Source organism: Garra rufa, chromosome 1, assembly GCF_049309525.1.
Source record: "Garra rufa chromosome 1, GarRuf1.0, whole genome shotgun sequence".
Lineage (NCBI taxonomy): Eukaryota > Metazoa > Chordata > Actinopteri > Cypriniformes > Cyprinidae > Garra > Garra rufa.
Window position 1 is genome coordinate 92,751,344 of NC_133361.1, and position 16,423 is coordinate 92,767,766.

A 16,423-nucleotide genomic window follows, 5' to 3' on the forward strand; every position below is an offset into this window, starting at 1 on the left:
CAGAAGTGGTGGATGTAAAGGAAGCAATAATAACATTTTGCTATCATCATGAATCATGTTCTTATCATCATTTGTAGCATACTGGTTCACAGTTGGCATTTATCTGAAGTCCTTGCATTGATTGCATTTAGTTAAATCAACATTATATTTGTTCAGTCTGATCTTGAAGCCTTAGAGATGTTAAATTGTGAAGATCTTGAGTTTTCATTAAAGGGCATGTCCGTGGTGGACTGACAAAGTTTGATGTTTCTGCATAGACATAGAAGTGAATATAACTTAGCCTGAAAATGTCTGATCTGCCACAAAATTCACAGGTTTGGTAAGAGTCCTGGCCTGAAGACACCTAAAGACCAATATTCAGATATTATCATAGCGCCACCTGTTGGCAGCAGGATATCTCATATATTTCACTAACTCAAACATACCAAGGTCAATCTGCACCAAACTTCATATGTTTGATAATAGTGCTGGCCTGAACACATCTACATGCCAATAATCAGTTATAGGCATAGCGCCACCAGCTGGCAGCGGCAAGTTTGGCACATTTAAGTGACTTTGACATATTTCTCCTACATTTACTGTATTTATGCTGCCTTCATGTGCTATCGTAATTATGGTAAATACCAAAATCCGACATCGAAATTGCACATGAACACCCACTCACATTGTAATTTCCACTGGAAAGCTCGAAAATTTTTATGATACCCGAGTTGCCGAGATGGGATAAACTTTGACCTTTCAACATGGCGGACAGTAATGAAACCATAATGAATGGTAAACATTGCGTGATGTTAAAAGTAAAAAAACTTTTATAGGCTATAAAATATATATACTATATATAGGCTTATATAAAAACGTATATATAGGCTAGCTAAAATAACCATTATTAAGTATTGTCTTTAAAACAACTCTACTATTCATGATCAGTAAGATACAGCCTATAATTTACCGTTTGCGTTTTAATGCATCCTGTAGCAGATGCATTAGGGAGTTTATAACCGTTTTAAAACTTTTACCTAAGTAGCATGTGAGGATAAATTCCGATCCGCCATGTTTCTCTTCACTACGACAACAAAAGCACCTGAATACGACACACTGGTAATTTCCACTTCACAAGTGGAAAGCATCATCTTTCCCATATCACATGAAGGCAGCATAAAAGCATACTGCCCACCGTTTGCTGTTTTCCTGAAGCCACCGGTCGGCGGTGAGCCCGGGTGCGAGGGCCCGTTCATCGCTGCTCGCAGCTTTAATTAGGGCCCGAGCCCAAAAGGGCGAAGGCCCTATTGTTTTTCTAAGGATTATTATTATTATTATTATTATTATTTTTTTTTTTTCAATGTTTTGGGGGATTTCGGGGGCCTTAACATACACGAAAACTCTTGAAACTTTGCACACACATTGGAACCTGCGGCCATCAGGGCCGGACAGACTTTGACATGGGGGGGTCACCTGGGGGGGGCATGGCACAGCGTTAAAAATTGCGGCTTTTGAAGGGCTCTGGAGCGCACAACGGTTGACCTACAGTCACCAAAATTCATACACATATAGACCTCATCGGGCCGAACAAATTTCACACTCATAGTCCGTGCTTCGCCAAACAGGAAGTCGGCTATTCAGGGATGTCTAAAAAGTGCATGCAATGGAATTTGAAATACTCCTACTAGGCCTTTCCACCGATGGCCACCAAACTCGGTCAGCATGATCTCAAGACATTGGGGACGCAAAATTGCCAGGGGATTTTTGATATCTCGAACGGTTTGACCGTGACGGGGCGACAAATTTATGGCGAGAAATGAGAAACAGGAAGTGCCTAATAACTTTGACATACTTTGTCTGATTTTGACCAAACTTCAGCAGTTTGTTCATCGTCTGATGCCGATCACAGAGATGTGACTATTATGAGTCAAAGTTATAGCGCCACCAACTGGCAGCAGAAAGCGTGACGTTTTTGAAACGCTTTAAACTCAGCCTCTTAATTTTACTCAATTTGCTTCAAATTTCATCCCAATAATGTCAAAACACAACCGATAAGAATCTGTGAAGGGCGTTATCCATAACTTTTATCATGTTGCCATGGCAACGTGTCAAACTTTAACTTTAGTTTTTTGTGTTTTTGAGCCACTTAAAATGCTTAGAATTTCATGAAACTCAACACACACATCTGTATTAATGACAGTTAAACACTGATAAAAGCCCATAAATGGGCGTGGAGCAGGCGCTCCATAGCGCCACCTTTTGACAAAAGTTGGGGGGTTACTTTGTCCTACAGTCACCAAACTCGGTACATATATTGGACTCATCAAGCCGGACAACTTTCTAATTTACACCCATTAGCTACGACCAACAGGAAGTCAGCTATTTTTATTTAAATATGGATTTTTGGAAAAATCAAGCTGTGGAATTTGAAATACTCCTCCTAGACCTTTCCACCGATGGCCACCAAACTCGGTCAGCATGATCTCAAGATATTGGGAATGCAAAATTGCCAGGGGATTTTTGGTATCTCGAACGGTTTGGCCGTGGCAGGGCGACAAATTATGGCGAGAAATGAGAAACAGGAAATGTCTAATAATTTTGACACACTTTATCTGATTTTGACCAAACTTAAGCAGTTTGTTCGTCGTATGATACCGATCACAGAGATGTGACTATTATGAGTCAAAGTTATAGCGCCACCAACTGGCAGCAGGAAGTGTGTTGCTTGCAAAACGCTTTTAAATCAACCTCTTAATTTTACTCAATTTGCTTCAAACTTCATCAGAATAATATCAAAACACGGCCGATGAGAATCTGTGAAGGGGTCCTTGATACATCAAATGCTGTTGCCATGGCAACATGTCAAACTTTAACATTTGTTTCCTGTGTTTTTAAATATAGTTGTGAATAAATTCATATCACTCATAGCAGAATCAGACAGTTCACACCAAACTTTGTCAACATGATGCCAAGATACTGAAGATGTTAAATTGTGAACGGCTTTGGGACATCTTGAACGGTGTTGATGTGGTGATTTATGAAAGTAACAATAAAAAAGATGAAGAGTTATTTTCATATATCTTTAAATTGCATTATTCTAACTCATCAAAACTTTTTACATATAAAGAACAAGAAATTCTTAGGAAATACGTGTAGTTTCAAAATGTTATCATGCTCAGAGGCCCCAAAAACATTAAAAGTGTCACATAAATTTGTCAGATTAAAGCTCTAATACCAGGGATGAACACTAGAGGTCCTCATAAGATAAGGAATCGTTTGACCTCTAATGCTATTTAGCTCATTCTCAGTGTATAAGAATGACAATAATCCATAGAATCAGTTGATATGTACTGTACTGTCAGTGTACTTTTACATAATTATTTTGTATAGGTGCTTAAAGAGCATTAAAATCTTTTTTTAATCTTTTAAGGAAAAATTATATGATTTATATACATATATACAATCTCACTGATAGAATAAAAAATCTTATAAGTATGACACTATACTGCTCAGTTCACTTAATTAGAATGAGAAACAAATACATCAACTAAGTTAATATGTATTTATTTTTAATATATTTGTTTATAATTATTTCACAGATGCTTATAGATCATTAAAATAATATTTAAAAATGGTTGTAGATCATAAAACATGGTAACTATTTAAAATAGGGTCTCTTTTGTTAACAATGGTTAATGAACTAACACACGAACGAACAACGAACAATATATTTGTACTCGATTTTCTTCAAACTTCATCAGAATGATGTAAAAACACGGCCGATGAGAGTCTGTAAAGGCGTCTCTGATGCATCAAGTGCTGTTGCCATGGCAAATAAATAAAAATACAAAATACATTCAAATATTTGTTTCCTGGGTTTTTGAGGCAGATAGCGTGCCTAGAATTTCATTTTCCATTTTCAATTTTCAATGATTTAATATATATTTAAAGTGCAGCATCCTAACTCTTTGAAACTTTTTTCATACAAATAACTATTCATTCTGATTAAACACAGTTCATTTCATAATTATACAAAACTCCACGAATGAAAGAGAATTAAAAAACATATCTGATCTCACTCTGCTCTGCACTCTATGTGTGTGTTTGTGTGGTAAGTGGCTGAGTGTAAGGAGGGGGGATGGGTGGCAAGAGAAAGAGTCAGACAGGAGGAGAGACAGTTAGGGTTAGTCCAAAGGGTTACTGTGAATGCATGTGCCAACTGGGCACCGTTTTCCTGATGCTATCGGGATGGCGACTGCCAGACGGCGAGGGCCCGGTCAACGCTGCTTGCAGCTTTAATTATTATTATTATTATTATTATTATTATTTCATCAATGTTTTGGGTCATTTCGGGGCCCTTAACATACACGAAAACTCTTGAAACTTTGCACACACATTGGAACCTGCGGCCATCAGGGCCGGACAAACTTTGACATGGGGGGGTGACCTGGGGGGGGCGTGGCACAGCGTTAAAAATTTTTACTTTTGAGGGACTCTGGAGCACACACCGGTTGACCTACATTTATCAAAATTCATACACATATAGACCCCATTGGGCCGAACAACTTTCATGCTCAAAGTCAGTGCTTCGCCCAACAGGAAGTCAGCTATTCAGGGATGTCTAAAAAGCGCATGCAATGGAATTTGATATACTCCTCCTAGGTGTATCCACCGATGGCCACCAAACTCGGTCAGCATGATCTCAAGACATTGGGGACGCAAAATTGCCAGGGGAATTTTGATATTTCGAACGGTTTGGCCGTGGCGGGGCGACAAAGTTATGGCGAGAAATGAGAAACAGGAAGTGTCTAATAACTTTAACACACTTTGTCTGATTTTGACCAAACTTCAGCAGTTTGTTCATCGTCTGATGCCGATCACAGAGATGTGACTATTATGAGTCAACGTTATAGCGCCACCAACTGGCAGCAGAAAGCGTGACGTTTTTGAAACGCTTTAAACTCAGCCTCTTAATTTTACTCAATTTGCTTCAAACTTCATCCCAATAATGTCAAAACACGACCGATAAGAATCTGTGAAGGACATTATCCATAACTTTTATCATGTTGCCATGGCAACGTGTCAAACTTTAACTTTAGTTTTTTGTGTTTTTGAGCCACTTAAAATGCTTAGAATTTCATGAAACTCAACACACACATCTGTATTAATGACAGTTAAACACTGATAAAAGCCCATAAATGGGCGTGGAGCAGGCGCTCCATAGCGCCACCTTTTGACAAAAGTTGGGGGGTTACTTTGTCCTACAGTCACCAAACTCGGTACATATATTGGACTCATCAAGCCGGACAACTTTCTAATTTACACCCATTAGCTACGACCAACAGGAAGTCAGCTATTTTTATTTAAATATGGATTTTTGGAAAAATCAAGCTGTGGAATTTGAAATACTCCTCCTAGAACTTTCCACCGATGGCCACCAAACTCGGTCAGCATGATCTCAAGATATTGGGAATGCAAAATTGCCAGGGGATTTTTGGTATCTCGAACGGTTTGGCCGTGGCAGGGCGACAAATTATGGCGAGAAATGAGAAACAGGAAATGTCTAATAATTTTGACACACTTTATCTGATTTTGACCAAACTTAAGCAGTTTGTTCGTCGTATGATACCGATCACAGAGATGTGACTATTATGAGTCAAATTTATAGCGCCACCAACTGGCAGCAGGAAGTGTGTTGCTTGCAAAACGCTTTTAAATCAACCTCTTAATTTTACTCAATTTGCTTCAAACTTCATCAGAATAATATCAAAACACGGCCGATGAGAATCTGTGAAGGGGTCCTTGATACATCAAATGCTGTTGCCATGGCAACATGTCAAACTTTAACATTTGTTTCCTGTGTTTTTAAATATAGCTGTGAATAAATTAATATCACTCATAGCAGAATCAGACAGTTCACACCAAACTTTGTCAACATGATGCCAAGATACTGAAGATGTTAAATTGTGAACGGCTTTGGGACATCTTGAACGGTGTTGATGTGGTGATTTATGAAAGTAACAATAAAAAAGATGAAGAGTTATTTTCATGTATCTTTAAATTGTATTATTCTAACTCATCAAAACTTTTTACATATAAAGAACAAGAAATTCTTAGGAAATACGTGTAGTTTCAAAATGTTATCATGCTCAGAGGCCCCAAAAACATTAAAAGTGTCACATAAATTTGTCAGATTAAAGCTCTAATACCAGGGATGAACACTAGAGGTCCTCATAAGATAAGGAATCGTTTGACCTTTAATGCTATTTAGCTCATTCTCAGTGTATAAGAATGAAAATAATCCATAGAATCAGTTGATATAGACTGTACTGTCAGTGTACTTTTACATAATTATTTTGTATAGGTGCTTAAAGAGCATTAAAATCTTTTTTTAATCTTTTAAGGAAAAATTATATGATTTATATACATATATACAATCTCACTGATAGAATAAAAAATCTTATAAGTATGACACTATACTGCTCAGTTCACTTAATTAGAATGAGAAACAAATACATCAACTAAGTTAATATGTATTTATTTTTAATATATTTGTTTATAATTATTTCACAGATGCTTATAGATCATTAAAATAATATTTAAAAATGGATGTAGATCATAAAACATGGTAACTATTTAAAATAGGGTCTCTTTTGTTAACATTGGTTAATGAACTAACACACGAACGAACAACGAACAATATATTTGTACTCGATTTTCTTCAAACTTCATCAGAATGATGTAAAAACACGGCCGATGAGAGTCTGTAAAGGCGTCCCTGATGCCTCAAATGCTGTTGCCATGGCAAATAAATAAAAATACAAAATACATTCAAATATTTGTTTCCTGTGTTTTTGAGGCAGATAGCGTGCCTAGAATTTTATTTTCCATTTTCAATTTTCAATGATTTATTATATATTTAAAGTGCAGCATCCTAACTCTTTGAAACTTTTTTCATACAAATAACTATTCATTCTGATTAAACACAGTTCATTTCATAATTATACAAAACTCCACGAATGAAAGAAAATTAAAAAACAAATCTGATCTCACTCTGCTCTGCACTCTATGTGTGTGTTTGTGTGGTAAGTGGCTGAGTGTAAGGAGGTGGGATGGGTGGTAAGAGAAAGAGTCAGACAGGAGGAGAGACAGTTAGGGTTAGTCCAAAGGGTTATTGTGAATGCATGTGCCAACTGGGCACCGTTTTCCTGATGCTATCGGGATGGCGACTGCCAGACGGCGAGGGCCCGGTCAACGCTGCTTGCAGCTTTAATTATTATTATTATTCTTCTTCTCCAGAATGAATCGCATTTTTGAGGGCCTAAACATACCCGAAAACTCATGAAACTTTGCACACACATCAAACCTGGCGAAAATGGATGTCTGATATGGGTTTCAGAGATGGGTGTGGCAAAACGGCTCGATAGCGCCACCTTTACACGTTCCGCGGTGTGCGCTTTCAGCTATGATTCACGTACATGCATGAAAATCGGTACACACATGTAACTCACCAATACCTACAAAAAAGCCTCCTGGGACAAAATCCGAAACCCAACAGGAAGTCGGTTATTATTAATTTTCTTAGCAAAATTTGTGTCATTTTTGCCATTTTCAGGCGTCATACTTGAACGAACTCCTCCTACAGATTTATTCGGATCAACACCAAATTTGGTGAGTCTAATCTAAAGCCCTTTGTGACGTTAAATTGCGAAGATCTAGAGTTTTCATCAGAGGGCGTGTCCGTGGCGGCCTCGCAAATTTCGATGTTTCGCCATGAAAAAGGAAGTTGCTATAACTCAGGCATAAAATGCCCGATCTGCCCCAAACTTCACATGTGTGATAACACTCCTGACCTGATGACATCTACATATCCATATTCAGTTATAATCATAGCGCCACCTGCTGGCAACAGGAAGTGTCATGCTGTACTCTACAACCAACTCCTCCTAGAGATTTATGCAGATCAACAACAAAATCGGTCAGTCTAATATAAAGGCCTTAGTGATGTTAAATTGTGAAGATCTTGAGTTTTCGGTAAAGGGCGTGTCCGTGGCGGCCTGACAAATTTCGAGGTCTCGCCATGGATATAAAACTTGTTATAACTCAGCCATAAAATGTCCGATTTGCCTCAAACTTCACATATTCGATAAGAGTCCTGGCCTGAACACATCTGAAGGCCAATATTGTATTATAATCACAGCGCCACCTGTTGGCAACAGGAAATGACTTGTATCAAACTCCTCCTAGAGATTTAATGATATCAACATTATATTTGGTCAGTCTGATCTAGAGGCCTTAGAGATGTTAAATTGCGAAGATCTTGAGTTTTCGTTAAAGGGCGTGTCCGTGGCGGCGTGACAAAATTTGATGTTTCGCCATGGACATAGAAGTTGTTATAACTCAGCCATAAAATGTCCGATCTGCCTCAAACTTTACAGGTTTGGTAAGAGTCCTGGCCTGAAGACACCTAAAGGCCAATATTCAGATATTATCATAGCACCACCTGTTGGCAGCAGGATATATCATATCTTTCACTAACTCAAAAATACCAAGGTCAATCTGCACCAAACTTCATATGTTTGATGAAAGTGGTGGCCTGAACACATCTACATGCCAATAATCAGTTATAGGCATAGCGCCACCAGCTGGCAGCAGGAAATTTGGCACATTTAAGTGACTTTGACATATTTCTCCTATTGTTACTGTATTGAAAGCATACTACCCACCATTTGCTGTGTTCCTAAAGCCACCGGTCGGCGGTGAGCCCGTGTGCGAGGGCCCGTTCATCGCTGCTTGCAGCTTTAATTACTATTATTATTTTTGCTTTAGCAGTATAATGTTGTTTTGCATGTATGAGACAAATTGTCGTTGGTATTACTATGCTTTCCAAATTTTAGAGTTAAACAAAATTAACTGGCTGAGAACATGTTTCTTTTTTAAATCTGGTTACAGCTTAACAATAAAAAACTGCTGCAGAAGCAATTACATCCTATTTGTCTTCAAGCAGAATTCCTGGTAAAACTATAAATTTACTTGTTCGGCGGTCGATGTGCATAATGACTGCTGAGTTAATACATTTACAGATTTACTGGGAATCCTGCATGACCATTTTTCCTTAATAGACTAAGATTTATTTACCCACCAGAACAAATTGACTGATTACACATCTTTGTTGCAAATTCAGAATCATATAGTTGAACGAATCTGGCCTGAAGTCAACAATCGTGTCAACTATCCACTGAAGACAGCTCTTCTGGGGTTGGTGGATCAAGAGGAAATAGACATGAATGACAGCCTTGTGAGATATTGTGTGTCCAACCTTACTGGCCGCTTGTGTGAGATTGGTCTTACAAGGCTGGTGGAGTCATGGAATGCTCATCGAATTCCAGGTGAAATAAAACAGTGTTTTGAAGATTACAATAATTACAAGAGGCATTCATAAGTTTCAATACCAACAGTATGTTCTTTATTTTACAGGTAAAGGAATACCAAATGACTTGGCTGGCCAAGGGTGTCCCAAAAAAATCCAACAGGAGCTGTTGCCTCATTCAGCTGAAGCAGCAGACCTTTACAGCCAACAGCTGGGATCATCACTGACCAGACATTCAACTTTTGGAGTTGATCCATTTTCAACTGAACAGGACAAGATTACAGTTGAGAACCAGTTTGCCGAGCAATATTCAGACATTTCAGAATTGTACTCTAGAGCAGTGAACAATGACTTTGCCCCATACAAACAGGCATTGCTCTGTCTTATAACCACAACTCAGCGCAATGTGTGAAAAGCCATTAGCTCTATTTAAAGGGATGGTTCGGAGTAGAATTGACTTCATTGCTATGCACTCCGAAGCCCATGTAAATACCCCATCCGAAGTTTTTTTTACCTTAGTCGAACATTTATGGAGATATTAGAGTTTTTCGAATTTCTTGTTACAGGAGTGAATGGTACATGTGATGTATCTCGTAAATTGCACCACTAAACATGCAAGTTATCTTACCAAACTTGTACAGTAGTGTAAATAGGTTATGTACTCACAAAACGCTGCATCAGAACATTTGTAAGTCCACCATGAGTGTTTTAAAAACACGTTTTACCCGAGAACTACTAGTCTCAAAAACTACAAGTCGACGTCACTTCCCTGGTTTGAAAAAAGCACTTAAAAGTCCTCCTACTACATCTGTGTGCATGTCAACTTGAAGGAGGACTTTTACGTGCTTTTTTCAAGCCAGGGAAGTGACGTCGACGTGTCGCCATTTGTAGTTTTTGAGACTAGTAGGGATCGGCTAAAACGTGTTTTTAAAACACTCATGGTGGACTTACAAATGTTCCGATGCAGCGTTTTGTGAGTACATAACCTATTTACACCACTGTACAAGTTTGGTAAGATTACTTGCACGTTTAGTGGTGCAATTTACGAGATACATCACATGTACCATTCACTCCTGTAACAAGCAATTCGAAAAACTCTAATATCTCCATAAATGTTTGACTAAGGTAAAAAAAACTTTGGATGGGGTATTTACATGGGCTTCGGAGTGCATAGCAATGAAGTCAATTCTACTCCGAACCATCCCTTTAACTGTTAACTGTAAATTTGTTTGTGTAAAAATTCAACATGTTACTCCTCTTCAAAAAGGGATCTCAGAACAGAAAATGTCTCTGACAGACCATTAATTTCAAATATGGTGTTGTTTGCTCCTGCCACTGTACCACACATGTTTTGCAGCCAATAATGCTCCGGCAACACTCTGTGAAGACTGGCTCCTCAATAAATTCTAAAAGACAAAATGAGAAAAACTAGTCATTCTTAGTGTGTCTATATGACCTTAACTCTTAACCAGCACCCCTATTTTTGAGAATTTTCTGAAAATGACATATAACCAACTACAAATGTCTGTAGCTCTTAAACCCTATAGTCCACAACTGGTCTTTTTTTAAACTGACACTTGAAACTTTGTTACCCGAGAGTCATAATTCAAAGAAACAGAGTAAAACAAGGTAAACATTTTACATGAAAGTTACTTACTATTTCTGTGAACGAACTTAACTTAGGGAAACATTTATCAGACTTTATGTTAAAGGCCTGAAAACAATCAATCAATCAAAAAATTTGCTGACTAGACATTGGCTTGGTTTTCAAGCCTTTTAACTACTTGGAAACCGAGGAGCGCAAGTGACAGGTCGTGCAACCAGTTTTGGATTAAAAACTGGGATGCATTTTGAAGAATAGATCCTTACATTGAAATTTAATTATTTTTTGGATTCTTCCGAAGTGATCTGAACCATAAGAGATAAAAGATAAGTATTGCTGTTCATTTTGCTCATGTTTACATTATCAGTCCTTCAGGATTTCATTTAACCCTTTCCTCTCTTATGTACTGATTGCAAAAACATGTTCAGAACATGATTCTTAAATGTTTTAGCTTTCAAATGATGCATAGATTTATGATAGTCAGTTGAATATTTGTTATAAAACAAAGGTAAATAAATGTAATAAAAAGTATAGACACATCCCCAGTGTATCCGGGCCAGGATAATGCCATCTATGAAGTTAATAGCTGTGTCTGAAATCCCTCCCTATCCACTATTTAGGGTGTCTGCCATTTTCTAGTGGTGTCCGAATTCTGATTGAACGACATCATACTCTACATTTGTTCACTACTTTTACCCACAGCCCTTTCTGATTTAGAGTGTACATCCGATGTACACTTGCTGAAGCACTATTTACCACAATTCAATGTGTAGAGGACTGAGCTTGAGACAATTTTATATAGATGACTTGTTAAAATTAAATAAAATATTAATAAGGTAATTTTGTTTTATTAAAATATTTAGGCATTAACACAATTTTATGTGTTTGACTAACAGTCAGGTATTGTAATAATATGTGGCATTGTTGTTAACATTAATATTTCATATAATATTGTCTAAATAATAGGTTAATAGGTACATCGGATGTACACTCTAATTCAGAGAGGATTGTGGGTAAAAGTAGTGAACGAATGTAGGGAATGATGTCGTTCACTCAGATTTCGGACACCGAAACAAATTGGCAGACACCCTAAATAGTGCACTATATAGTGGATAGGGAGCCATTTCAGACACAGCTTTTGTTAATGAATCGTTACATCATAAGTTTTAACACAAAGGTTTGCATTTGTACATGTAATTAATTGTAGTGGATGAGACATAGGTGACCATGGTTAAAAAATGTAATAATGCATATTTGGAAAATTACAATTCTTGATCAAACTGGATTCAAAATAAATGTACATGTGGGACAATGACTATCTATTGTTTACTCACTCATACAAATAACACAGCAGAATCCTTGCTTGATGGTCTGTAGCTGGGAAGGAGTCAGGATCACTCTTTGAGTGGCAGCTAGATTGGTGAGCTCTTTGATTGCTGCAGTGATATCTGGTAAGGTCTGTGATGCCAGTACAAGCTCTTCTATCTTCTCAGTCACCTCTCCAATTCCAGCAGCATCTTCATCTTTTCGGCTATTACAAGGAAAAAACATAATAGATATACTGTTTGTGTTTTAGTGGTTTTGCTTGTGGTAGCCAAATAAATCTTTGGCCCAAACATTATAGAAGCCACTAAAATACAGAAGCATTAATGGCCAAAGGGTTGGCAAACCGGTGCTGATTTGAAATTAAGTTTCAATAGTCTGGACAACAAAGGTAAGGACAAATATGTAAGGGATAATGTATAGCGAGGAGGTTGTTATTGAGAATACAACCCCGACAGGCTGTATCGGGAGCCCGACGCGAAGCGGAGGGATCTTGAGCAGCCTGAAGGGGTTGTATTCTCAATAACTACCGACTCGCTATACATTATCCCGCTTATTACATGGCTACATACCAAATAAATCATTACTTTGAAACAAAATATTGATTTAAAAAGGAGTTTATTCCGCTAAAGAAAACTTCCGCTAAAGAAAATAGTGTGCTCCGTCTACGGTTAGAATCATGTGAGTCCATAGCAACGCTCTGTTTTTCACGACAACGGTCTGTAAAGGCTGATTTATACTTCTGCGTCGGACCTACGCCGAAGCCTCTACGCTGTAGGCAACGCGTTGGTTTTCATTTATACTTCTGCGTCGTTGTCCGCGTTCACGTGCGCAGAGGGAGCATGTGAAACCCGAGGGAGCGTTCCTAGCAGACCAATCACAGCGCTTGTGTCCGCGTTGAGTTGACGCGTTGTTACATTTTTGGAGAGGTGCACGTCAGGGTACGCCGAAGGGTATGAGCGTCACACACAGCCTACGACGTAGCTACGGCGTAAGTTCGACGCAGAAGTATAAATTGGCCTTATACTCCGCAGCGGTCTGTTATCAAGAAATAACAGACCGCATTCTATATTGGAATTTAACCAAGCCATGTAATAAAAGTAAATAAACAATGCCTTTCAATATATGGACAAATAAGAGAAATATGAATACTTAATATTACCTCATTCTCCTCCTTTTAGAGCCCTGTACCTCCTGGAAGGCCTGTTCTTGTATAGCAAGAATCTTTCTTGCATTTTGTTTCCAGTACTGGGACCCTTTACATTAGGGGTGAAAACCAGAAAAAAGGTTAAATCATCATGAGTGTATCTCATCCCCTCTAATTTTAAATCACAAAAGTAAAGACTTAAAAATAAAACAAAATTAAAAGGTTAGTTCACCCAAAAACAAAAATGATGTCAGTTATTACTCACCCACATCACATGTTATTCTAACCCTGTGTAAGACTTCCTTTCTTTGTCGCATCATAATTTGAGATTTTTATGATGACATCTGATAATCACTCCTCAGTAGTGTTATAGGTGGCCGAAACTTGATCGATCAGAAAAAATATTAAGACATTGTTAAAATAGTGAAAGTGACTCCAGTGGCTCAACCATACGTTTATCAAGCGACGAGAATACTTTTTGTGTGCAAAAATCAACAAAATAATGACTTTATCACACTATTTATTCTCTTCAGCTTTGGTCTTGTGTGTTTCCTTGGTGTTTTTACTTAGTCTATGTGTTTTTACTTAGTCTATGTGCGTAGAGCTTCTGGGTTGAACGTCACACGCACCACTCAAATGACCTGCGTAGACCAACAGTGAGCCTGTGTGAAGACGTATGAATAGTGGAATAAAGTCGTTATTTTGTTGATTTTTACGCACACAAAGTATTCTTGTCGCTTGATAAACGTATGGTTGAGCCACTGGAGTCACTTTGACTATTTTAACAATGTCTTAATTACGTTTTCTGATCGAGCAAGTTTCAGCCACCTATAACACTACTGAGGAGTGATTTAGCTATCAGATGTCATCATAAAAATCTCAAATTATGATGCGACAAAGAAGGAGGTCTAAACTGAGATAATTTTCATTTTTGGGTGAACTAACCCTTTAATGTTTCTCACCAGTTGTGCCTTCAGACTCCAAAATGGCATTCCCCTGCACATCAGTCAATACCATTGGGTCATGACACCCAATTGCATCTTGAACTTTACCGATTATCCCCTGAAGGGTAGCCTCAGTTTCCAAAAACCGGACCACCACCATTCTGCTGGGACTCAACCTCCCACCAACCACCTCAGCAAGAAAAACCGATCTGGAAGAACATCATATTAAAATAATCATTATGACACACACTGCATTCAAAATCCTATTTAATGTAAATAGTCTATGCATTTTGTATATCAATAAAATGCGCTCAGTTTGCTTTTATAGTATCTTTGGGTTAACTGTTGTGAGAATGTAACAATCTCTTCTTTGGAACAGGATCAAACAATACACAAAGTTCCATGTACATATTACTTTCATAACATTTTGCATAAGCTTGCAGACAGACACTGCAAAAACATAACCTTCACCACTTTCTTGGCAGAGGTTATGAAAGTCGGGGGGAATGTTAAAATGTAAATGAAAAGTACAAGTAGTATTAACTATTACACTACAACTAAAAAGGAGGCAGCTGGAGATTATAATATTATCAAATGTGATGAGGTGTTTTTCATTTATATCTAATTCTATTTTAGACTTTCCCGTGGCGTCTGTCGTTGCTATGCAAACATGCACTGCGCTCTCCACAATGACCGTTTGCATCCCTGAAATTTATAAATCGTATCACAGTCATTTAAGAAGTTAACGTTACCTTTGAAATGTTTTAGAGGCAGTGGCCCTGGGGGGGGCTGAGGCAGCCCGCTGAGCAGATGATGATGATGATGTACTAGGAGTAACAGTCGCAGGTGATCGCATAAATGAAAAACGAGCTGTGGCATTTGAAGATGATGAGGTGTCCTCCTCCTCACCATGAACCTCATAGTGAGCTCTTGGAGTAAGGTCCAATGTACTAAAAAAACCAGAAGCTCCAGGAAAAATGGCCACATTTGCGTCGTCAGTCACATATAGACTATGTGCTGAGACCTGTCAAGAAATGCATAAGTCAAATAACCGCAAGTGTTTATTTCCACATTTTTCTCAATTAGTGCTAATATTTTCCAGTGACTACTGAGAGATTAACTTCTTAAAATCAGACACCAATGTTTCCGTTAAAAGAAAAGTTTTACGGTTTCGCCAGCGAACGTTAACGTTAGCTATCGTTAGAGTTCGTACGTTAGCTTAAAACATTTTTTACCTGGAAAATGCGACTTATTTTTTCTGCAGTCATGTCTTCTTCCCTGAGAGAGAGACTTTTATTGTTTCGAAAAACAACGTATTGATCCATGTCTGCTCTGCTCTATGATCACGCTCAATTAGTCGTCACAGCACGTAACTTAATTTCTTCACAACTGTCAAATGTGGCGGTCTTGTCACGTGAGTGCTAACCACATCCGGTCTCGGAATATGAACAAACGGGCCTTTTTTTCGTTTCTGTTTTAAAGTAATTTTATTTTTTGATATCCGAAATAGAAAGTGATTTTGGGCAACAACCTCCGTCCCTCAGTAAGAGCCTGTTGTCCAGCTACAGTCCCAAAACCTGAAAGATCTGGAGAAGACCTGTATGGAGGAGTGGGACAAAATCCCTGCTGCAGTGTGTGCAAACCTGGTCAAGAACTACAGAAAACGTCTGACCTCTGTAATTGTAAACCAAATATTAAGTTCTATTTTTCTAGTGTATCAAAGACGTGTTTCATGCAACAAAATGGAACTTAATTATTTAAAAATCATACAATGTGACTGGATTTTTTTTAGATTCTGTCTCTCACAGTTGAGGTGTACCTATGATGAAAATTACAGATTTCACCATTATTTGTAAATGGGAAAACTTGAAAAATAGGCAGTGTATCAAATGCTTATTTGCCCCACTGTACTTGTTGAAATTCATGCCAGACTTGTTAGCCCACTATTTCTTGGCACAAGTGGACACTTCAGTAAGAAGGAACTTGTACGTACACACAACATAACTCACTTGAGAATTTATAATTAATATTTGTCACGGTTTCAGTCAATAATTTCA

The 16,423-nt window shown here is 38.0% G+C and overlaps 2 protein-coding genes across 2 annotated transcripts in view; one reads left to right on the plus strand and one right to left on the minus strand.

Moving 5' to 3' along the window:
* Nucleotides 1–9,881, plus strand: part of LOC141322215 (uncharacterized) — a 39,161-nt gene extending 29,280 nt beyond the window's left edge. The window contains exons 5-6 of the mRNA XM_073833416.1: nucleotides 9,164–9,368; nucleotides 9,457–9,881. Of these exons, the coding sequence (XP_073689517.1) occupies nucleotides 9,164–9,368; nucleotides 9,457–9,761 (510 nt within the window). The 3' untranslated portion in view covers nucleotides 9,762–9,881. The remainder of the gene's footprint in view (nucleotides 1–9,163; nucleotides 9,369–9,456) is intronic.
* Nucleotides 9,882–10,026: 145 nt separating this feature from the next.
* Nucleotides 10,027–16,218, minus strand: LOC141340505 (uncharacterized). Its single transcript, XM_073845500.1, has 5 exons — nucleotides 15,119–16,218; nucleotides 14,385–14,575; nucleotides 13,438–13,531; nucleotides 12,287–12,483; nucleotides 10,027–10,755 (listed from the first exon to the last, which is right to left on the minus strand). Exons 1-5 carry the CDS (start codon nucleotides 15,220–15,222, stop codon nucleotides 10,622–10,624), a joined length of 720 nt encoding a protein of 239 aa, XP_073701601.1. The 5' UTR covers nucleotides 15,223–16,218; the 3' UTR covers nucleotides 10,027–10,621.
* Between the last annotated feature and the right edge of the window lie 205 nt (nucleotides 16,219–16,423).

What these genes read in the sequence shown, in the direction of transcription:
- LOC141340505 (XM_073845500.1), bottom strand. Translation starts at nt 15,222, where the DNA reads ATGCGATCACCTGCGACTGTTACTCCTAGTACATCATCATCATCATCT. An exon ending in GCCTCTAAAACATTTCAAAG is followed by an intron (nt 14,576 to 15,118) that starts GTAACGTTAACT and finishes ATGTTCTTCCAG; the next exon opens with ATCGGTTTTTCTTGCTGAGG. An exon ending in GGAGTCTGAAGGCACAACTG is followed by an intron (nt 13,532 to 14,384) that starts GTGAGAAACATT and finishes CCTAATGTAAAG; the next exon opens with GGTCCCAGTACTGGAAACAA.